Source organism: Lepisma saccharinum, chromosome 27 (assembly GCF_977018435.1).
Source record: "Lepisma saccharinum chromosome 27, izLepSacc3.1, whole genome shotgun sequence".
Classification (NCBI taxonomy): Eukaryota; Metazoa; Arthropoda; class Insecta; order Zygentoma; family Lepismatidae; genus Lepisma; species Lepisma saccharinum.
In genome coordinates, this window is record NC_139255.1 from 35,137,367 (window position 1) to 35,161,014 (window position 23,648).

The window sequence follows — 23,648 nt, forward strand, 5'->3', positions numbered from 1 at the left end:
AACGATGGAAGCGGCCCCGGCGCCCACCCAGCGTCGAATAACATGGGTACCTGGGGGGCAAAGGCAGTCAGGGGCGTGATGCTGATCACATCACCCCACTCACGACCGGATCAAGAAAGTGTGGGGCATTACCCCCACAACCCCTATACGCCTTCATGGCGTGGTGCTATGCATAGGGGTGCACTTTACTTCTTTGAGACTACAGAAGCTTTACCCTCATGCAGGGCTCCGTGCAATAAAGGTTAAGGGTATCCATTTCAGTAAATGCCAAAAGTAAAGAACAGCTGACAGGAGAAGATGAGATCTATCTTAGAACAGAAGTCTGGAGCCAGCCTCAAGTTTAGGTCATTATAGGTGACATTTCAAGAGCTCCACAGGTGATGTACTGAATATGTTTCAACCATTGTTTTTTTTATTATTATTACAGTTCTACAAAGCTGTGCTTTTTGTTCTATTAATTTCTGGCCACCATACTAGCTGCACTGTTGCTTGGCACGCTTCTGTTGTTTTTAGTTCATTGATTGCCGGTAAGTGCACTGTTGTCGTGTGTCCATGTCAATGCTTAATTCGTGAGGGAAGTGCATGATGTCAAGCATTTATTTTATTTTTGTATCTCACTAAAATCAAAGAGAAAGGGCTCACAACAGAAGTGAGCAAAACACCAGCAGCCACCAAGATTAATAGAACAACAAAACACAACATCACAGAAAAGTGAGTACTAATTTCTCTGTATTTATTTATTTAGTACCCCCTCTCTCATTTCCCAAAATATGGTTACTTCATCTGCGTATCCCCAACTAAACAAATTCTAACTAGTGTGTAGGGATTTGAATAAAGACGTCAACTAATGGATCATAAATTTACTCTTTTTTTATATCAGATTACATTGATATAGAAATTAATAATACATAACTTTGAAATTCTAGCATATCTACATTATGAAAATATCAATAATTTGCCAATGTATCATATTATATCATATCATTGGCATCAAATATTTATATACATATAAATGTATGTATATATTTTTGTATTATACATTTTCACTGAGAATCACATAAACCATCTGTTAAAGTATTTATCCCAGCACCATCAAAAGAAATAAATCAATAATATTTCCACACAAATACCAACCACATGAAATGCTACTGGTATTCATTTAAAGCAGTAAGGGACAACTGTAATCAACAAATAAATCAAGATTTCTTCCAAATCTATTACAATAATCAAAAGATTAAACAACAAAACAAACTTACGTATACATAAAAACCCAAAGAGAATCCTCCTAATATAGAAAAAAAAAACAATTCACCAGAAAATTACTTAACTTGGTCCCTCTGAAAACCCATTTGAACAGATTAATCCATAAAAAAAGATATATCTTAAAAATAAAACAGAAAAATCACTACTATTTTAACATGGTCAAAGAATCAGTCTCATATTACAAGATAAGAAGCAAAGTCAATTGACAAACTGAACAGTCATTATGTTTTCATTTACTTCCTGGGTTGCTGGATAACGTTAGGCCTGTTAATGTGTGCTGGTCTGGCGTCATGAGTTGGAAGTGGCTTGTCATGGAATGCCTGGATAGCCTCAACTGGGAAATCTGCATTACCACGAACTGGTGCTCCTGATATAGTCATCTGTTTTGGAGGACTGAAAAGAAATAGTATACACAAATATATTTCAATTGCATGCAAGATATTTTCACATTATCTGTGCCATTTAGAAGACCAACTAACATGCTACAAATATATAGTAGGGATTGACAGGTAAAGACCAAGATTTCAATGTTAGATTAAGATCCAAAATGCACATACTGGATCAAGGTTTCAAATACCCATCGCTAGTCCAGAGCAGTATGTTTCCAATGCATCACATTCTACCGATCCAATATAAAATTGAACGTGTTCATGTTATGGGACATTTAGACATCCATATACTCACAAACCATACTAAGTACCTGTTTATTTTACTCGATTCATTTCCGTGACCACTGGCACCATCCCCATCGGAACTTGTTCATCTGCTGACAGGCTTATGGTCTGAACTGTTACGCTGGTGGCACTGCTGTGTCATCTGTTACCCCTCGGCGTTAGTTGTTCAATGCGACACACGAGGAAAAATGCATAATGGTGTGTATTCCCTTGTTTTTTGTGTCAATAAGAGAGTGTGCTACTTGCATGATGGAAACTTTCTGATTTGATGGTTGTTCAATTTGATGTGTTTTGCTAAGTCATTGGTGGGTTGGGAGTTTTAGTTGGCTAAGTGCTTGCCTTCCCCTACCATCCCTCCACCTCCAACTGCCTCGCCAAAGCCCTCTGACCATTCAATATCACCATAGCACACCAACCCAACTTCAAAATAGCTGGAAGACTTAGCAGGCACAAACAATAATTCCTCGATCAACTGGATAGCCCAGATGTGTACGATGCAGAGTGCCAGTGCAATGCTCATCAACTTCCCAAAGGAAAGGCAGTCAACCACTGATGAAATTCTGTTTCGTGTTTTGTTGCTATAAACGGAGTTTTAATGCAATTTCTACTGTTCTTTTAGGTTATTTCAGTTAATCCGGACTTTTATTAAACCGGTCAACCTACCCCCCCCCCCCCCCAATTAGTCCAGATTAACAAGGTTTTACTGTAATCACAAGCCACATTCGTTGGTTTTCTCAAAGCTATTAGGGGAGGCATGGACATTTGAGTTTTATATACGATTAACATTTTACAGTGTATATTGATCTGAAACCCGCACCCACAAATTAAGATGCTGATGTACAGATGAATGCTAAACATTCAATCAGCTATCAACCGTCTACATATGGCTCATGACTTTCTCCCACTGATCTCTTAAATTGTAGGTATATAGTAGTGCTACATTATGGAATTTATTCACTTCAGATAAATGTGGGACAAAAAGGAATTAACTCTCTACAATGAATAGTTCACATTCTATGAATTTTCAAAAACATTTCTGTGCAATTAAAAAGGTCACATTTTAAAATTATGTTGACAAGCTTCCAATACTCATTGCATTAAAATTGGGTTATGTATGTCTCACCATATGCATATAAACGAACAATAAAGACATAACTCAAAATCTGTAGTTCCAGAGAAATGACATGCTCAGTCATTACTGTTATATGGTGCTTGGACCAGGGTTGGCATTTTGCCCAGGTTTTTTTCGAAAAAACCTAACCTGGGTGTTTTTTTTAGATAAAACCCGATTAAACCTGGGCAAAACTGGGTTTTATTGTTGTTTTTTTTCATTTTATGTTTATAAATATATATATTTTAAAAATGAAATACATTTTTCCTGATAGTAATATATTGGAACATTCAATTTGTATTGTTTTAGTTCACTGAATCAAAAACTATTTAATAATTTCTGTTAACATAGTTAAGAATTGACAATCAAGGTCTCACACCTTGAAATGATTAAACTAAAAGCATATAACCCGTGCCGCAGAGCATTGAGGGCCCAGGCCTACCTACCGACTGCCGGCCGCAATTCCACCTGATCCTACTCTGAGGTGGGAGACCATACAACCAATTATGGGGTGATGTGTGGTCAGCACGACGAACCACCAGTCGTCGTTGTAGGTTTTCATAACCGGGTTACGCTATTCATTCTTAGCTACCCAATTTAATGATGATGGTGAGTATTTACACAGGCCAAAATCTCAGGAGAAAAGCCGTTACGTTTCCCCAAGGAGACTCAAACCTGTAGGCATCCTATAGCCGGAGCCCAAAGCGTGACTGCACAGCCACAGTGCGGGGCAAATTATTAAATTATCTAAAATACTATGTTCTCAAAAATTTGACCAACAGTTTGATGCTAATCTTGCTGGATGGCGTAACAGTTAATAGATGTGTGCTGCGCATTGCAATACTATAATAATGCTTGATAGCTGTGGTGGTTTAGTCAACCTCCGTGGCAGAGGGGTTAGCACAGCACGCTGCAATGCCAGGGGTCCCGGGTTCGAATCCTGGTTCAGACGTGGATGTTTGTCCCAATGATAATACAGAGAAAATTGAGAAAATAGAGAGAAAAGGGGGATACTACTCCTTAGCGGTATTACTTTTATTACGTAAAGAAAAAAAAAGACAGGCTGGTTGACTGCCATGCAGAAGACCCAGGTTCGTATCTTGGGGTGGGTGATCTAAGGTGGGAATTTTTCCGGTTTTGTCCCTGCATAAAGCATATGTGGGACTCACCCAGCCTCAAATCAATGGGTTCTGGGGGGTAAAGGCAGCCGGAGTTTGGTTGTGATCACATCATCTCCAAAATGGCAGAGATCAAGAATATGTCGTGCCCTACTCCCATATCCCCTGAATGTGCCTTCATGGTGCGGTGCTATATCAGGGTGGCCACTCTAGGACCATGATAAAATTAAAGTATAATCCAGGTAAACTTTCCAAAAATTGAAGGTCACCAGAAGATGTTTTATCTTTTTCAACCTTATGTATTGCAGCTTCTCACCACCCACACACATACACATACAAATATATTAACAATATAAATGGTTTGTGTTATTCCTATGTATCCAAAAATTCTAAAGCAATTAAAAAAAACGGCACATATGTATATTTCAAATATTAAATTTAAGGTGGAGAGCTAACAGTGGACAAAATTAATAATTCTTGGATTCAACCGCACATACAGCCAAGCAGTCCATGAAGTTACTGCAAGAGGTTTTCAGAGATCGAATCATTTCGAAGGGCTTGTGACCACCTTGTTCTCCGGACTTAAGCCCACAGGATTTTTACTTCTGGGGTTATGCAAAAAGTAATGTTTATCGAGGAAACCCACACAGCCTCCACGAACTTCAAACTGCTATTCCTGATTTCACCAAGAACATTCCACATGAACAACTTGTGAGAGTCTTTGAGAACAAGAAGAAACAAACGCATGCAGATATGTCCAGATGTTCATGGAAACCATTTCCAACACCTAATGTAAGGTAAGTCGATGTTATGTATTGTTGTACTAGCGCATGACAGGTGTATAGTTACTTTTCAAATGCACTGTATTAGCAACAAAGGTCCTGTTTTCCATGACAAGTCATACATACCTTACGGATACCTTGAGAGGTGTATATATAGGCTCTGCATCCTTGGATTCCTTGCTGGGTTTCACTTCCTTTTCTTCTTTCCCAGTTTTATGTTGAGTTATTCTCTTTCCACCTGCTTTGACTGTGGGAGAAAAGTTATATCTTATTTTATCACATCATATGCAAATTGTAAAACTGACACATGTGAAGAGCTCTATAAAATTTCTTTCTGTATCACAATATTATGTAAAATATATTTTTCTATGGGCATGATTCTGAATGAAAATTGTTTCAAACTTAATAAAAGATCAAACAAATGCAACATAATAATACAAACCTTCTTATTTAAAATTGTATTAAATTCCATAAATCAGGCCTAAATGTGTCTTTATACAGCGTGACTAGCTTCACCAAGTGATGCAAGCGAGTCGGCAAGCAATGCATATGGTATGCATTGGCGGATCTAGCGGGAAGACCCCCGGTTCACTTGATCTTCCCAAAGGAAGACTAACTATTATAAAAAGTCTAGCAGTTCTTTTCCAGATAGTAAAGTTTGACGCAAATGCATAAATAGGAAACAGATTTATGAGATACTTAAAAAAAAAGGTAAAGTGCTCCCCTGTGCATAGCACCAAGCCATGAAGGCCTATAGGGGGGTGTGGGGGTAACGCCCCACACTTTCTTGATCCGGTCGTGAGTGGGGGTGATGTGATCAGCATCATGCCCCTGACTGCCTTTACCCCCCAGGGTTTCCCCCAGGTACCCATGTCATTCGACGCTGGGTGGGCGCCGGGGCCACTTCCAACGTTAGAAAAGTTCCCGGATTTGAACCGACCGGGGATCGAACCCGGGACCTTTAGCATGGTAGTCAGATGCGTTACAGACTAAGATACTTAAGTAAATTTAATCCGTGACTTGTTGCTTGCAAGCCAATAACGTTAACTGATGGAACACAAAGTGAGAGCATTTTTGATTGAATATTTCCAATGTCTGTCTCTTTCTTTCTGTAATCATTGTTCACACAAATGCAACAGAACTTCATCTATTTCACACCTCTAGTAATTTTAAATTCACTTTTCTGCACAGATATGTTAATTGGGGCTGGACCTAAGGTTTTATGTGAGATACGAACCACTATGTGCCTCCACCGGGTATGGAACCCTAATCCCTTCATTAAAATGCGACGACGGGGGGGATTTGCTTTGGTGTATGCCGGTATAATGAACACTGTTCCGTTTCAAATGAGACAGTGCACCCAAAAATGTGAGAGGCCTCCCCGATGGCACAGTGGTAATGTCGTTGCCTTGTAATCAAGGGGTCCCAGGTTTGATACCCGTTGGAGACACATAGTGGTTGGGATCCCACCTTAAACTATAGGTCCAGTCCCGATTTCTTTCTGTGCATAAAAGAAAGAAAAACACTGCCGACGCATGTGATAAAATAGAGAGCAAGATGTATGAAAAGTATATTCGGAAACAGTTATTTTCAAATCTTCCTCCACGGACCATCAGCTGCAAGCAATTTGGTGTTGTGGTAGTATCAGGAATATATATATTTCGTTGTGAAACAAAAAATTTCGCGAAAATCGACAGTTTCCATTCCGAACACCTCAATTAGTGCGTATACCAAATGTGAAGAAAATCGGAGAGGAGTCCGGTCATCTTAAGTCGTTCCGTTAGATTTTGAAAACAAAAGTTTAGAAGAATGCACTATTTTCTTGTAAGACTTTAAAATTACATTCGTTCCTTATTTACAGCATTATGAATATTACTATTGTTTGAATTTTACTCCTTCATTCTTAATGTAGGTACGGGCTTGTCAATCAAGACATTCCCTTAAAATATTCTACGTTTAATAAAACCATGTTTATACATTTTAATCGTCATTTTGTTTTCATGATGTAGAGGTTGTTTTGAAAATAGATTCCTTCATGTACGTAAAATTTACGCTAGCGCTAGTTACACTGTAAACAAATAAGGTACAATAAAACCTCACGGTAACAGTATCATACATCGGAGACACATTTCTTCATTTTTACAGAAGAAACTACTTACGCAATGGAGTTTCTCTAAGGTTTCCAACATTAGTTGAGGTATTTTCTTTCATCGTGGTATCTATTTGACAGGGAAATCATGTCAGTGTTTCCAACCCCTTTTTTTTTAACTATGCTTGCCTAACCTAACCTTATCGGAATGGCTCGTGGGGCTATCCGTTAGCTACCCCTGCATAATGTACAATTTGCACACGTGACTAACACGATAGTAGGTATTTTTCATTGAAGAGGGTTGGAAACACTGATATTCGAAAACAAAAGAAGCTATATAATTCGCAAAGTAAGCGATATCGCACCGTTATTTGCGTTCGGTAGCACTTAGAAAAATGCGTTATTTTAGTAAAAAAAAAAAGTGTTTGTTTTCGTGTAAAAAGCATAATGGGATCTTGAACTATGTTCTGCAATGCACAATTGGTAAGTACGAACCATGCGGAACACAAAATATCCGATTTTAATGTGTCTGCGATCTATGAAACTAGTACCATACCACACTTAAAAAATAGAACGTCTAATCACTCACTGAATTTTAACTCTGGTTGGATATTGAATATACCAATAAATTTGGTAAAATGTAACTTTCCAACTCTTAATAAATATTGTGAGCTAGAAGTACTCTCTCATAATGTAAATTTACTTAAATCCATACATAGAATCTATCCACATGGTGGATTGATAACTTCTATTTCGCTTGTCTGCCACTTTTGACCAATCTAGAATACAGGAGAAATAATTACAACACTCACTAACGTCAAACAATGTCAATTTATATTTTCCTCGGTGAAAAATAATAAGTCCATAGACCCCGACACGAAAATGAACCTTGGATTATATGTATGTTTACTTTGGAGCATAGAACAACAAAGCATTACCTGCTGGAGGATGGCCACCTTTCAGTTCACTTTCTTCCGTCGACGACATTGTCAAAACTAACTGAATCGCTTTGCTTCCGACTGCTTTCTTCGCACAAAATATATTAAGTTATCATGTACCTAGTCACCAAGGTTAAATGTGTAACAGGAAGTTAAAAAATCGAAAGTCTTTGTGCGCGTCAAGACAAATATTATATGTTCACCTATTACCGTAGATGTACTGCATTGCGATAGCGTGGCGAACAGCAAAATAACTTCCTGCGCAACTACGTGTTTGGGAATTGAACAAATTTTCCATTAACGGAATGATATAAGTAAAACGCAAATGTTTTTTCATTTTCATGTAAAAAAATTACAGTATTTATTTCATATGGGAATATAAATATTGCTTGTTATATATGTAAATTAGAACCAGTATCCTTTAGCAAGTAATTGTCCAGCTATTCAGTGATAGACTTGTTGAACCCTGATACAGTGTACATTTACGAACACCGTCCCAAATAAGTTCTGTTTTGTTTCTGTTTCTGTTCCGTAGCAGACGATAAATGAACTTATGACTTTAAAATCAGTTTCAAGCCTTATCTTGTTTTTGTTGCCAAACTGTGTGCGATTTTTTTGTAAATAATGTTGCCAGAAAGTTCATGGAAGCCATCTGTGCCACGTACTTTGATCGTAATAATATCAAATCATAAGACGCAAAGCAATCGCCATATTTATATCAAACACTTACCCAAATGTTCTTTTACATAAGAATGTATTGACATTGTTTCATTGACATAAAATCCAGATAATATATGTACTAACTCTATAAATTCATTATTAAATAACACATGCATAGCTGACAAAAATTATGCATATGCATGTTTGGTAATGGAAACGGAAAACACAAACAATGCCCAAACGTGAACACAGTAAACATATCGGAGCTACTTCTTAGCTTTTTGCTGCTTAGGGAGACACACGAAGGAGCTGAGATATCTGTTTTTGAAAACTTATGTGTCGTTCCGGCATGCTTGAATCGAAAATGACTTCGTTTGGATCCCATATGTGGTATTAAAAGCAAACAACGAATGTAGGGACAAAAAGCATTTTATCACACTATCACCCGTTTGTTGGTCTTTTCCATTGAGAAGTATGGTGGTGGGTTGAATGAAAGTGGTAAGAAAGTTGTTGTGTAGTTCTTGCTATAGTTCATGTGAAAAGACATGGAAGAATATATTGGCTGATACTGTGCTTTTATTCTAAATATGTGTACATATTTTTTTAAATAGAAATGTATTGATATTTTTCGTCTTAAAATTTACATAAATAAACGAGCAAAGTGGATACTATGCACCTACATTCAGCAACGTAACCTGGTGCCCTATTCGGCAGGGGAGCGAACATGAATTTCAGGTTCCAGAAGGTTTAAAAATTCTTCTTAAACATGTAAATTTTAATAAGCCTGAAAATTTGTGTGGGGTGCCCCTTTTGTCCCTTAAAATTTGTGTGGGTACCCCTCTTGTCCCCGCTAAGTTATGCATATGAAGCACACCCCCTGAAGGCTTTCCACATTCTAAGCTGATTTATTTCTGAACTTGCATTTAACCCCATGGGTTATGGGTGGATACTTTGCAGTCATCTTGTATAATTTTTACATTTATACTGCAAATTGTGTGGTTAATATTTGGAAGAATATTGTTTCCACATTTTGAGCTGAAACATATACTACATAAACGATACATTGGGGGTGTAAGTGGTGAGTATCCTGTAAACACCCAAATCAACATCTTGCCCACATAGTACTTTGTAGACTATGCTCTGGCATGTGGATTCAGTCAGTTTAAATCCTATGTGGGACTTAATCTTGTGCCTGCCCAAATTTGTTTCTGATTGTTCTTTCAAATTCATCTTAACACTTTTCATCCCATCTTGACAATTGGCCAAAAATAAAATACAACAAACCAATCAAATCAAAAAATACCTTGCAGCATGAGAGTAACTTTCCATGCTCTGAATTTTTCTTGTACTTTATTTCTCACATTCCTCCAGCTACAAGTGAACCCTTCTCTGTATCTTTCAGTTGGGGTGCTGACTACACACTGTCAAGATTGCAAGGTATTGCCTTTGATTACCACATCGATCTCGTGAAAACACCTATAACGCATTTATTTCGTCCTTTTTAAGATTCCTACTTATGTATTCTGCATTGCGGAACATTCTTTAGGGGGGAATTATGCTTTTCTCAAGAAAATATTAGTGGATAGCCCCAGAAACCATTCACGCAAAGCCCCAAAAACCATTCAGGGATAGCCCCACAAACCATTCACGGATAGCCCCAAAAACCATTCACGGTAAGGTTAGGTTCCGTTAGGTTAGGCAAACATAGTTAAAAATTCATTTTTCAAGAAAAAAAAACATGAAATAGTGCTAAAAAATATTACGCGATGAAAGAAAATACATTGACGAACTTCAATAATGCTACACAAACTGATGTCCTTTAGTAGTTTCTTCTGTAAAATTGAAGAAATCCGTTTTCACTAGATGGAAGTGTTACCTGCATTTGTTCAAGTATTACTGAATTTTATTTTCAGCTAGTGGTCTGACAGACATACCATAGTAGTTCGTTTGTTTTTTGTTAAATTTTCCTTCCAATGGCTCATTACTCAGCTCATTACTCATTTTCAATTTCAACAAAATATTATATATTACTTTGAACTCCTGCTGTTCTGACAACATAAAAATTTAGACATTTTAAAAATTGGGGATTTAAAAACAAACAAAGAATCCAGTGTTGCAACTTTTTCTTCCTCTTTGCCTAATTTACGCTACCTTTATTAAACAATAATAATTGACAATTGCTTTAGAATAGTCTTCTATAATCATGTCAAGTCATGTGAAACTCCTCAAAAATTGAAAATAGTAAACCAGCAAGTTCACAGTTCAATGTCAAAACAGCAGTTTGACAGACCCCACCATAGTAGTTGTGTGATTATCAACGTCTATAATACTTAAGGGTTAATGTAAAAAATTATTTTAAATTTCAGCAAACTAACAAGTATTATTATTATTGTGATATTTATGTTAAGTTGTTTTTTTCTCTTGTATGTACACATCACATGGAGATGTTTTTTCTACTTCAACAATGATCATTTTGTAAAACACCAGGTCATTCCATTTGAAATCAATCAAATGTGTGATTTTGACCAATTTTTTCACCATCTTGTTAATTTTGCATTACAATATTATGACAAGCATTGTCACATGGCATATTTTCGTATCGTTTTGTATGCGGGTGTTGGAGATCTAATTAATTATTCACGTCCAAAGTCTCACGAACTTGTGGTGCAGAGAATTCACAATGGGTGGCGTGCCAATGCTGAAGATAATCATTTCGGTAAAAATTTACTATCCTTCGGACACCTCTAATTTTTTCGTTTCGTCAATTTTTGACGTTCGTACTTACGTATCTGCTTCGCGGAACATTCCTGAAGGTGTATCAACGTTGTTTTGATGAAATTTGAACTGTTTCCTAACCTAACAGAACTAACCTAACCACGCGCCAATGGTTCGTGGGGCTAGCACCAATGGTTCGCAATTATTTCCAATTTCTAGATCCTGATACTAACACGACACCAAATTTTAACTATGTTTCCTAACCTAACAGAACTAACCTATCCACGCACCAATTATTCGTGGGGCTAGCTATTCTCTGTCGGAGAATTAATTTTCAACGAACAACATGAATTTCAGCTATGAAACATTCCCACATCACACTAAAACACCTTCCTGATGTTCGCCAATGCTAGAGGAACTTATTACAGTAAGTAGTTTCTTCTGTAAAAATAAATAAATGTGTCCGAAGGATAGTAAACTAGTACCAATCATATCTGCTTACAAGTATTACCAGATTAGACCGCTAGATGGCAATGATCATTTTTCATAATTAAAATGTAGATCCTCCAATTAAGGATAATCTGTCTTAATAAATTAGTTGTATTATCTTTTAAGCTTCTTTGTCACTTGTTATGGCCTGAGGCTATCGTATTATCCGTTTTCTAAAGTTTACGTTCCAAAAAGTTTCCTGTCTTCTTATGAACAGGGATAGTTTGGTCGGAGGGTGATTTTACCGAATGTGGTAACTGCGAATGCAATTTTTACATGGTTTGATTTCGATTTACATCTATTAATATACACTGCGGAGTTTTAGCGATTACTTAAGATTTTGTTCAATATATGCTTTCGTGGTTAGGTTAGGCAGGTTAGGTTTGGTTCCCTTAGCATGAAAATAAAGTCCCTAAATGCATTCTACTAATGTTCCGATTTACTTCCACATTCATTCTCATGCTTCTACGATATTTACTGTCGCTTGTCGATGGAGAATATCTTGTCCATGAGAAGTGCGTAAGGTAATTGTAAAGTTGTTTTTTCAACATAAATAACTTTTTTTTTTAGTCCAAACAGTGCTCATTACTTTAAGGAAGGTTCAAATTTTGTGTGACAATGATTTCCAAGATTCTACGATAATTAGTCTTTGTGCTAGGAGAAATCATAAAACGATCAGAACCGTTACCGTCACACGTTGTGCACATGGTTGTGATGATGTTGTCTACTAATTTGGACACTCTGAGTTCGACTTGCCATAAATGCAAGCCGTGAAACATCAGCTGATCGAGAAAAGGAGGTAGGCCAAGCTTCTGCTCCATGTCTCCTGCCCTTGCCGAGGAAGTAAGCTGTTGTGAATTTGAAAGTGTTGCATGAGCTCATGTCGCGACATTCTAATGGTAGATCTACCTAATTCAAAGTTGATAATATAAGCATGCTTGCGTGTGAACTGTGTGTTGAAAAATAATCGCGGTTGTTACTTTTCAAACCTCATGGTCCGAGGACAACGGCGAACGATGCCATTATTCTGAAAGTTGGTTTATTCTAATTTTTTGAATAAAAAACTCGTTCAAACTTTTGAAAAGAGGTAGAACTTTGTATATATGTGATCAAAGGTACATTATCTCTCAGGTTCAGACATCGGAATAGTATATTTTTTAAATACAAATTGGTGTCAAGGTCACATGTTCAAATAAGAGCATGTGTATGTTATCATAGACTATACGAGTTAATCATCAGTACAAGTTGCAAATAGGTAGGCAACTGTTTTTGATCTTGCAGATCAGGCGAAGTGTACTATCGCCATCAGTTTAGTAGTAACATTAAGAGCATTAAAGGCGGTGTGGCCAAATTCACTTGAGAATGCAAATAGTGGTGAGAAATCCTCGCTCGTAATACGAAACAGCTGTTCTGTTCGTACTGGGATAAACTAGATTATTTTAACGTTGATAAGAACCATAAGTTCATCGTTGCTGACAAGTGGCAACTGTGTATATTTACCTTATAATAAAGAAGTTCAGCTATCCCTGAGTTCTATTTCATCCTGAGCATCAGCTCAAGAATTATTCAGTGTTCATTGCATGCCTATGTGAATTATGATTGTGTTTTCCTTACAGGAGGGAAAACTTTGGATGTACTGGTCGTGAAGTGGTGTAATTGATGTAGGGGTACAAACTTACCTGATAGATAGGGAAGCTAAGAAAGTGAAGTGTCTCTTGCCTACTTTAATTATGTCTGCATTTAAAAGTAGCACTGGTTTATCTTCTGTATGATGAACATGATCACATCGTTTTATTAAAGTACATTCAACTGGGGAAAATCTAACATAATGTTCTAAGAGCAGTCTGGGCATTAAGGGATACTTTTATGTGTTAGTGTGTTGTGAGAGGTATGTTGCAGTATTGCAAATAAATAACAGGAGATATCTTGAAGTATACCTCTGCATGAGTATTTGGATTAAATTGATCAGGGTCGAAGGCAAACACGTTTCTCTTGAGGTCAGTCAATTCCCCAGTGCTAACTCCAACCAGCGTTTTTAGCGCTACGGGTGAGACACGTTAGAGCCAATCTGTAAACAGAAGTCGGAAGTTGTTGTAGGTAGGGAATATGTAGAGTTGAGGTTGGGGCTTTTGTGACGTTATTGTTTAAGGGCCATCCTCACCTCTGACGTACCATCTCAATATTTTCGCAATCAGGACATTGGACTAAACAATCCAATTTCACAGGTTTTAATTTTAAAGAACACACTTGATCTTATTTAAGTACATTCAAATGTGTAGAATGTTAATTAAATACTGTGTAGAAATTGAAACAATGTATGCTTTCTTTTACTGTTAAGTCTGTATGGTGCAGCCTTGGCTGAAGTTTGTCTTGATATGCCATAACAGTTGATAACTGTGTGCTCAAATTGCACTCGGATAGTTTAAATGCATTTTAGTGTGCACTGTTTTATTTACATCCTTAGTCAAGATTGAGAAATGAACATGTTAAAAATCGATCAGAAGGGAACTTTAGGAACTACAAAGGCAATCCTGAAAAAAAGTTCATGAGTGCTAAATTTTGATTAAATGAGCAAATTTAAAAATAAGTACCAGACAAAATGTATTGTGCACATGGAATTTTAATTGCAGTCTTTCTTTAGTTATGACATTACATGGTGTTCTTGAAGTGAAAGAATTATATATCGTTGTTTGCCAAAATATTAGAACAAGATATGTCTTATTTCAGGCACCATGGCTTCTGTGAAGGTTCCTGAACAGAAAGTAATCCTATGTGGAGAGTATGGAGTGGGAAAGAGCTCCCTGTTCCGTCGCTATGCAACCAATTCCTTTGTGACAGCAACCGACCGCCAATCTACGCTGGGATTGGACCATTATGATAAAACATACAATGTTAGTGGTAAGGTAATAAGGGTAAGTTCCTCAGTTGATCTCAGAGTGCATACTGTTAAATAACACTGTTATACAAAGTTTTTTTTTCTTATGTGAAAATAAGTATTTCTGAAGCACTTGTTTGGAAAGTTGAAGTACTTAATCAATCAGAATTTCGCTATCTGGCACAGTTTTTTTTTATTTACAAGGACATAAAAGTTCATTTTACTCAGATTCACAGTTCGTAACAATGAGCCCAGTACATTTATTTGTAAATTGAAGATTAACTATATTACAGTTGAGAAAATATTATTATAAAAAATAAAATAAAAAAGGCCTTCTCGATGGTGAAGTGGTTGTTGTTATCGCCTTGTAATCTAGGGGTTCCAGGTTCGATACCCGGTGGAGGCACATAGTGGTTCGGATCTCACTTTAAACTGTAGGTCCAGTCCCGATTATCCTTACTGTTGTTCATAAAGTGAACTTAAAAACTCCATAGCAATCAATCAATTAAAAACTTATTATAGCTACACTTATATTTATAAACACCACATTGCTTATTTTATAACAGGCAGCATTTCACAAACTTCTCATTTCCATCATGAAAAGGGAAAAAAACATTTTAGCGTGAATGCGTCAGTTCCTAGATGGTTAATTATTGTTGTTGACATTATGCATATTGTTGTGAAATTGCTTCTAAAACCATAAAGAAGAGAGAAGCCAGCAATTTTATCGTAAAGGCTAGAAGGTTTAACCTGACATAGTTGGCACCAAACCATAGATTTTCTTCTGCTAGTTAACTTACCCTAGCATCATGTGAGGGTTTTCATTTACTGATGGAAGCCTTGGAGACAGTACCAAGGGTTGCCGTTACCTTCATGTGGGGAATCTTGAGTCCTTTGTTGCCACATTGCTATAGATGTGAATGTTCTAGTGGTGGAGACATCTGTGCTTGCACTCCCAAATGACTACTTGCAGCATGGCCTGTCGCCACATTTGCTCACTTGCACCGAAATTAGTGGCAACAATGCCCTGCATACGAAATATAATTTTTTTGTCGGAGCTGTGTAGTCTTTAATTTTGGCACTTTTTTGTCCTTGAAATTCTCTTAACCTCAGAAAATTAATTATGTGATCATTTAGAAAAGAGCTGACAGTTTTGTTTTATTGCTATTTTTCATGTTTCAGCTGCAATTGTGGGACACAGGAGGAATGGAGCGTGTGGCTTCAATTACCTCGAGCTATTACAAGTTTGCAGAAGCAGCCGTGTTGGTGTTTGCATTAGATAATCCAGCCTCCTTCCATATTATGTCCCAGCACTTGCTGGACATCGTCACGTATGCAGAGAATGCCAAGATATTCCTGTGTGGAAACAAGGCTGATCTCGTCGGACAAAGTCAAGTGACAGACAGTGATATGGAGAATTTCTGGTGAGCCAAACACTATTCCTCTCCAGTTTATAAATATTGTATAATTAAAAGTTTGTTAATTATAATGTGTGTATGCATGAATGTGAAATTTTTGCAGATACTAGCAACCAATTTTATACTGAAGGTTCTGTGGGGAACCTGAGTGATTTATTCAGCTCCTAAACCAAGTGGCAATAGGTTTAGAAAATGAAACCGCATTCTTAGACATTACGTTGTATCAATAAAACCGAGCACCTACTTCCACCGTGAGTGGTAAAATGACACTAACATCTATCTATACACACACACACATGTATGTTTCCAGGTTTTATATCTATGCGAAGTTGCTAGGTTTGAAACTATGCAGGAGACAACTTCATTCATACAAGAATGGAGCAAATGCTCACTTCCTCAGCACCTACTCTGTTAATGTTGGAACATGAGCACCTATTAATTCTATTAACATGACCCTTCATTCATTTTACGAAACAAGTTTATATTAATTATACCTTCATATTATTTTTTCTTCCTTGCAGTTTGCAGTTGTAAGCACATAAAAACATTTTTTGCTGTTGCATTTCGGGAGAACACACTCTTCCTTCCTCAAAGATTTATTTCTAATTTGAATAATACAGTTATAACAATGAAAAGAATTTAACAAAAGCATTAAGAAGCAGTTATACAATGTTGTGAATAATATTACATTGTTTGAACGTAACAATTCAACTGTGAAACAAGTAATTTTTTTTTTTTTTTAAATGAAGTTGTCAAATTTTAATTATGGGTCCAAAATATCATCAGATAATTCAAAGTCTTCCTCCTTTCTACAAAGATTCTTGACCTCTTCTCTAGGATTAAATTTCAAAGGTTGTGGCTTCCCCCTTTTGTGAAATAGGGAACTCCATAGTGAGGTCATACTTCATAGAAATTAGATGAGAAATCATGGCTTTGTGACTGTTTTCAAATTGTAAAATGTATAATCACTTCTTGGGTAAAAGAAATGTTATAGATACTGTTTTGTTGCCTAGCAACCAGTTGTTTAAAAAACAATTGAAGAAGAGAACAAGAATGTTTGTGGGTAGTTCGAATCACTTCAAATCGAACATAAACTAATGCATTCATTTAGTACAAATAGCAAGTATATTCACCAGAGAACGGTGTTGTGATTTTGAACTATTTACATAACTCTTATTTCATAATTTGCTGTGAAGTAGAATAGTGATTTTCTGAGCATAAAGTAAAATGCTCAAGCCTCTACGACACTAGCAGCTTTACCAAAACTTGAATCTGATACCATACTATTGCGATACCAACTGAGCCAGCTCTGGTGGTTTCACCTGATTTTATGCTTCCATTGTTTTATCTGTGTGGATGTCTTTGTTAGTGAGACTGTATTGTGATCTGTTGCCTTTGAAACACCGATGAGGCATCTTCAATGTCATCACCTCCCTGATGGCATAATGGTAACCTCGTCACCTTGTAATCCTGGGCCCATTTTAAGCTAAAGGTCCAATCCCGTTTAGCCTTTCTGTGGGCTTAAAAAAAAACTCAAACAGATCCCGTTGTGGTATCACTGATAAGACAAATCCACACAGGTACGAGGGTAGTTTGAAAAGTAAGATAAACAAAGCAGAGATGGCAACAAAGTCGATAAGTTCAATCCTTCAAACGACCCCTTGCAGAGTTTCAGCCCAGTGCGTTGTGAGGTTATGGTTTGATAACGCGAAATAGGTCAATGTGCAAGCATTTTCAAAAATGATGAATAAAACCACCAGGACAATGCACCTGTTCACACGTCAATGGTTTCTATGGCTAAAATCCATGAACGTAAGTTCGAATTGTTGGTTCATACACCCTATTAGTCCGATCTAGCTCCCTCTGACTTCCATTTGTTCCCTAACCTCAAAGATGGCTCAGAGCACGATTTTCTGATAACAATGAACGATGCACTGGGCTGAAACTCTGCAAGGGCTCGTTTGAAGGATCAAACTTAGCGACCATGCATCGATTTCAATTATGGTGCTGCCATCTCTGCTTTGTTTACCTTACTTTCCAAACTACCCTCGTATAATAACGGAAGCAAAAAATCAGGTAAAACCAGTGATGGTTCAATACCTCAGTTGGTAGAGCAAGGTTTGAGCCCTTGTCAAGCCTGCATTTTATGCTTTAATTTGTACACTTCTGTTCACATAAAGTGGCACACTATAAGGTTGAACAGTTGAAGAATGTGCCCTTTATCTGAACAGGAGTGTACAAAAGGGAAACATTGCGTTAAAAAACACATGCCAGAAACAATAATAATCACTTTTTTTATTTGTTGTTAATGTTGACACAAGGTGTAAGGCATGCTTTAATAAAACTATATTTATCATTTCAGTGAACAGTGCCACAACTTAATAAGTGCTACATATAAGACATCTTGCAAAACTGGTGAAGGAGTGGAAGAAATGTTTGCAGACATTGCTCACCACTTGGTAGAATCAAATCGCTCTAAGCTTGAACTTCAAAACATGGAGGAAAGTTCTTTCAAAATCACTCCCGTAGAAGAAGTTACGGAGCCTTCATGTTTGTGTTGATTGCCTCACTGACGGTTGTTTTTGTTTGATAACAAGACTAATGCAGTTTTTAAGTTACCTAGATGAAGTGTGCACGTTGTGTGTGTTGTGAATGTTGAACGAGCAGTCGACAGAAAGAACACTGTGATTTACAACAAAATCCACTTGTAGAAGGTAGAGAACTTGCCATTAGACAATGCAAGGCTTGTCGCACAGAGTGGAACACTACAGTAGCTTCTCCACATAAGGTTGAGCACCAAACATTTAAAATCATTATTATGTAGTGTCGATCAACTGGAGTTGAAAGCAGATATCAAAAACATGTATACGTTTTTATATGCATACGAACTACGGCTGAGCCGATACTGATGCCAATGTATCGATATTTGCCGATGACAGTGGTATCGGTACCAGAAAGTATCGGTTGTATTTTTTATATTTACTGATACCGGCCGATACTTTTTCCTGTATTTTGGTCTTTCACGGTGTCTGCCTAATCATCCTGGAAATTATGCACAATTCGAAGTTTATTTTTATTTTGTAGCAATTTTGGGTGAAAAACTGGATTTTGTGGTTACATAAGATGTATTTTTTATATTCTGATGTAATTCTTGAATTTTTGAAAGCAAAACTGATGGTAATTGATGCATATAATTGGGAGGATTGATTTGATTGAGTTGATGTTTTAAGTCCACTTTATGCACAGTAAGGCTAATCCGAACCACCATGTGCCTCCACCGGGAATCGAACCCGGGACCCCTTGATTACAAGGCGATGATATAATAATAATTGGAAGGAGAATACTTATAAACTAATATTACTAAACTAAATATTATGAACTATACTTATAAACAGTATTGTGAACAAGTTTTGATTATTACAATTTTGAAGCACCAGTATCGGTGGGAATTGGTACAAGTATTGACATTGGTATGGGTTTCGGCTCAGTTCTAATAGGAACAATATATTTACATGACAACTTATTTCGGCTTGGATAAGAAATTAGAATTTTAGTTACTTTTTACCATGTAAATATATTTTCATGAGCAGATGTTCTCTGTACGATGTATTACCTGTATAGTCTTTCAGGCATTTGCCTATATATCATAGTATAAAAAGACATTTGAACAGGAGAGGTTGTAGTGTACTGTCAGTATTGTTATTACTGTATTTTCTTGAATAACTCGTCCTCAAAATAGTGCAGGAAATTTCAGTTTTATCATCAATTCAGGTGCATCTGTGTGGTGGGAAAATGTAAAATTTAGGTATCCCGATCTATTTTTATGTAAATGCACAATCAGCAGGTAACACTAACCAAATAGACAAACCCTGTTAACAAAGTTAGCCTCGGCTTCTTGGTGTTTTATTTTCAATTCATGATCCTCGCATTGTAGAAAACAGTGAGTGAACATGGCAATGCTGTAGGCTGTATAATTAATTCCAAAGTTGCATTTTGAGGTCTTCAGCTTGTTGAGTGGATGTTTGGAGGAAGAAACGTGGTCAGCGTATTGAGTCCCATTACTTGTTTTATGTCTGGTTGAACCAGACTTGCTTGCATCTAGAGCAAGATTACCAGCCATTAGCTTATCGGAGGATAGATGAGCAATATGTTTGCGATCATCTTTTGCACTAGTCTCGATCAACACTTTAGTTGCTATCGTGTACTGCTTCCTCAAAGTCCCACCATGCAGCACAAGGATTTGGTGGCTGCGTGTTGCATGATCTTGGCCCAAAGTCAAAGTTTGTTTTATTATGTCCGATTTATGCACTGGTAGACTAATTGGGACTGAACCCACAGTTTTAACTTTGATCCAAACCACCGTGCCTCCACTGGGGATAGAAGAAGGACACTGATCACAAGATGACAGCATTGGGGAGGTCCCTCTTTCCCAAAGGTTTTCTCTGTAAGTGTCCCTTAATCAGTGCCATCTAATCATCGTTCATCCTCATTGTCACAGTTAACCAAAGTGACAGAAAAGGTGCAAGCTGAATAAAGTTATTATGGTGCCATTATTGGAAGAGCGCAAGAAATTTTGAATCACTTGCACAGTGTACAATGAGGGGCCATAAAATTCTCAAATTTGAGGCAGTTTTTGTCCGGATTTTCATATACTGTCAATTTTCACAAGGTGTGTAGGAGGACAAAGGAAGTATTTCAAAATGAGTGTCAATTAACATTTGAACTTTGTAGAATGTGTATGAATTGGTTTTAAATTGCAGGAAGCAGAAATTTTATTCTGTAAAGTAAGTAGCATGAGTTTTAGCTGTTGAATTTGGGTTTTCTGGTAATTAAAATGTTCATATACATACATATAAACACAAACATGTATCAAGCAAAAAAAGGAAATCGAAACCTAGTTACATAAGGATTTTCACACAGGTATACTATTTCATAGGAGACTGATTTTCATTGCACAGTCATAGACACTTCTGGGATGCAACAATACCAATGAAATTCAATGAGATTATTAAAACCCCAAAAGTAGGGATGGGACGATATGAAATTTTGACCGATACCGATAATGTACCGATATAAAATTTACCGATACCGATAACCGATATTCTACCGATCCGATATAAAATTAGAAATGGTCCTGGAAGAACCTGAAAGGTTCATTGGCCTCCTTAAAAAAATGTGTGTTTCAAAGTGACTGCAGTGCAAGAGAAATTGCATATTTAGACATTAACTTTTTAAAAAAGTAGGGCATGGAGATTATCCATAAAAATTACAACAAAAATGGCAGAATTTTGTACTAAACTATCTGATATTTATCGATATATCGGATCGGTAATTTTACCGATAAACCGATACACCGATATGCCTATATCGGCCGATACTGATAGAGTACCGATTAATCGGTCTCATCCCTACCCAAAAGTGACCATAACTTCATACCTACAAAGAAGAAATTTCTCCCCAGGAAACAAAATGTATTGAGGTAAATGAATTGAATATGGCAACATTCATATGTTACTTTCGTAAGCCAATGAATGGCTGCTCCATGTAAAATCATCATCATCCTTTGCCATTTCCTGCCTCTGGCTGGGTCGGCATAGAAGTCAAGCCTCTCCACTTTTTCCTGGTCTTCCACCACTCCTCTCTTTCCACGGTGTTACAATCTTGTCCTAACACTCTCCACTATCCGCTCTTTCCACCAACATCTTGGTCTCCCCCTTGGCCTTATTCCCAATCCTTGTGCATTGTAAGCTCTTACTGGTAGTCTTTCTCCATCCATCCTATCCGAACTATCTCATCTGTGCCTGATCTATCCTGTCCTGAAGCTTCAGCACACCCACTGTCTCCTCATTCCTTATTCTATCCCTTCCCCAATATACCCCTTAAAAATTTCATCTCCACTGCCTGCATCTTTCTTTTGTCTCTCTCTATCATTGTCCAAGTCTCTGCTCCGTATTTAATTATTGGCACATAGTATGTGGTATATGTACAACACGTATATAAAATATTTTGAGACAGAAAAAACATTCTGTAAAAAAGATGCATAGAGTTTTATGCCCCTCTTACCTGTGCATATATGTAAATCCGTAGAGAATTCATATGATGTAAAAGAGGTCAATGTGTGGTAATGAAATTAGCATCAATCAGTTTGATATCAACCTGGAGGGTGTTCACAGAAGAGTAGCCATACTGTTCGTCACATTCCTTTCACAATCTTATGCATGTATAGCGCTTAAGTGTAGCTTCTTGTATAACGACAAAAAATCAAATTATTATCTAATTTGCTTATCTATGATTGTAAGCTGTGCTCTTTCTTCTTACTGCATTTTCACAGAGAAAATAAAGGAATATTCAAGCAAATACAGTATAAGCACTTCAGACTGCATGAATTGCAATCCTAGGCTGTAAAATGTGCTGTGAAGGCATAATTTCAGATTTATTACATTTTTACAATGTTTTACTGCATTATGAAAATGGACTATTAAAAATGATATACTGTATATGTATTGATAATTAGTAGTTTGACAACCATTTTCCAGTATGTTAGTGCATCTTTGCTTCATTATAGTAGAAGTCTTATGATATAATTTTACAATATGTTGCTAGAATGACAATCCACTACATATAAGTACATGCCAGGAAATGGTATTCTAAATGTATTACCAGCCATTTTTTTTCTATTTTATTTTTATGTGTTAATATATAATGTGCATGAAATAAAGATTTCTTTTTAACATGATTTTCTCTAAAGAAGATATTTTTCAGGAAGAAATCTACTAAGCCATGGAATTGTGTGTGTTTTATCATTATTGTTGTTGTTACAGTTGTGATTTTAAACATTGAGTACCAGTAAAATGTACTGGGTTTGTTGTTTTTCCTCTACGTACATAACAAAGATTGTTTTTAAATGAACATTTGTGTAATTTCTGTGACAAAGATAAAAAAAAGAACATTTTAACAGAGCTTACAAAAAAAGATTAATAAATTTTTAGTACAGCAGCAGAAGATTTTGACTTATTTTCCTCATTTTGCACCAGTGAAACCAGTTTTTATCTGCTTGTTGATTACTACAGGTAACAACACACATACTGGTCAAGAATTTCTCATTGATGTGTAATGCAAGTAGAACAAATAATATGCGATGTATACCATCCTGTCAGCGAACATGCTACAGATTCATACAGATCAGATTATCCATGAAGGAAGAAGTTTATTTTGTAGAAATATGAAATTCTATCCACTCTACAAATTCATGACCTTTCTCTTCGCCGTCAACTCTCAGATTTAACACTACTCTTCAGAATCATTAATGGACAACTTTTCACCAGCGAACTCTTGCCACTTCTTAATATCAGAATCCCACGTCCCAACAGTAAATGCAACAACTTCTTTTACATTAAATCTTCAAGGCTATCTTTAGAACAAAGATCACTTCTCTACAGGTTACAAACCATTTACAACTCATTAAATGACGCTCCGGGTTTCCATTTATCAAAGCAGACTTACAGAGCGGCGTGCA

At 36.8% G+C, this 23,648-nt stretch overlaps 2 protein-coding genes across 2 annotated transcripts; one reads left to right on the forward strand and one right to left on the reverse strand.

Moving 5' to 3' along the window:
• Nucleotides 1-845: 845 nt before the first annotated feature.
• On the reverse strand, nt 846-8,235 carry LOC145980435 (death-associated protein 1). The gene is made up of 3 exons (XM_083113528.1): nt 7,976-8,235; nt 5,075-5,195; nt 846-1,656 (listed from the first exon to the last, which is right to left on the reverse strand). Exons 1-3 carry the CDS (start codon nt 8,022-8,024, stop codon nt 1,497-1,499), a joined length of 330 nt encoding a protein of 109 aa, XP_082969654.1. The 5' UTR covers nt 8,025-8,235; the 3' UTR covers nt 846-1,496.
• A 631-nt stretch (nt 8,236-8,866) lies between these two features.
• RabX6 (RAS oncogene family member RabX6) lies at nt 8,867-23,121 on the forward strand. Its single transcript, XM_083112902.1, has 4 exons — nt 8,867-9,133; nt 14,567-14,751; nt 15,897-16,138; nt 18,495-23,121. Exons 2-4 carry the CDS (start codon nt 14,572-14,574, stop codon nt 18,691-18,693), a joined length of 621 nt encoding a protein of 206 aa, XP_082969028.1. The 5' UTR covers nt 8,867-9,133; nt 14,567-14,571; the 3' UTR covers nt 18,694-23,121.
• The last annotated feature ends 527 nt before the right edge of the window (nt 23,122-23,648 follow it).

Excerpts from the sequence above, each read along its gene's own strand:
- RabX6 (XM_083112902.1), top strand. The coding sequence starts at position 14,572 with ATGGCTTCTGTGAAGGTTCCTGAACAGAAAGTAATCCTATGTGGAGAG. Across the intron at positions 14,752-15,896 it reads TTAGTGGTAAGGTAATAAGG|CTGCAATTGTGGGACACAGG; the intron begins GTAAGTTCCTCA and ends TTCATGTTTCAG. Across the intron at positions 16,139-18,494 it reads AGTGATATGGAGAATTTCTG|TGAACAGTGCCACAACTTAA; the intron begins GTGAGCCAAACA and ends TTATCATTTCAG.
- LOC145980435 (XM_083113528.1), bottom strand. The coding sequence starts at position 8,024 with ATGTCGTCGACGGAAGAAAGTGAACTGAAAGGTGGCCATCCTCCAGCA. Across the intron at positions 5,196-7,975 it reads AGGTGGCCATCCTCCAGCAG|TCAAAGCAGGTGGAAAGAGA; the intron begins GTAATGCTTTGT and ends TTTCTCCCACAG. Across the intron at positions 1,657-5,074 it reads CCTCTCAAGGTATCCGTAAG|TCCTCCAAAACAGATGACTA; the intron begins GTATGTATGACT and ends ATTTCTTTTCAG.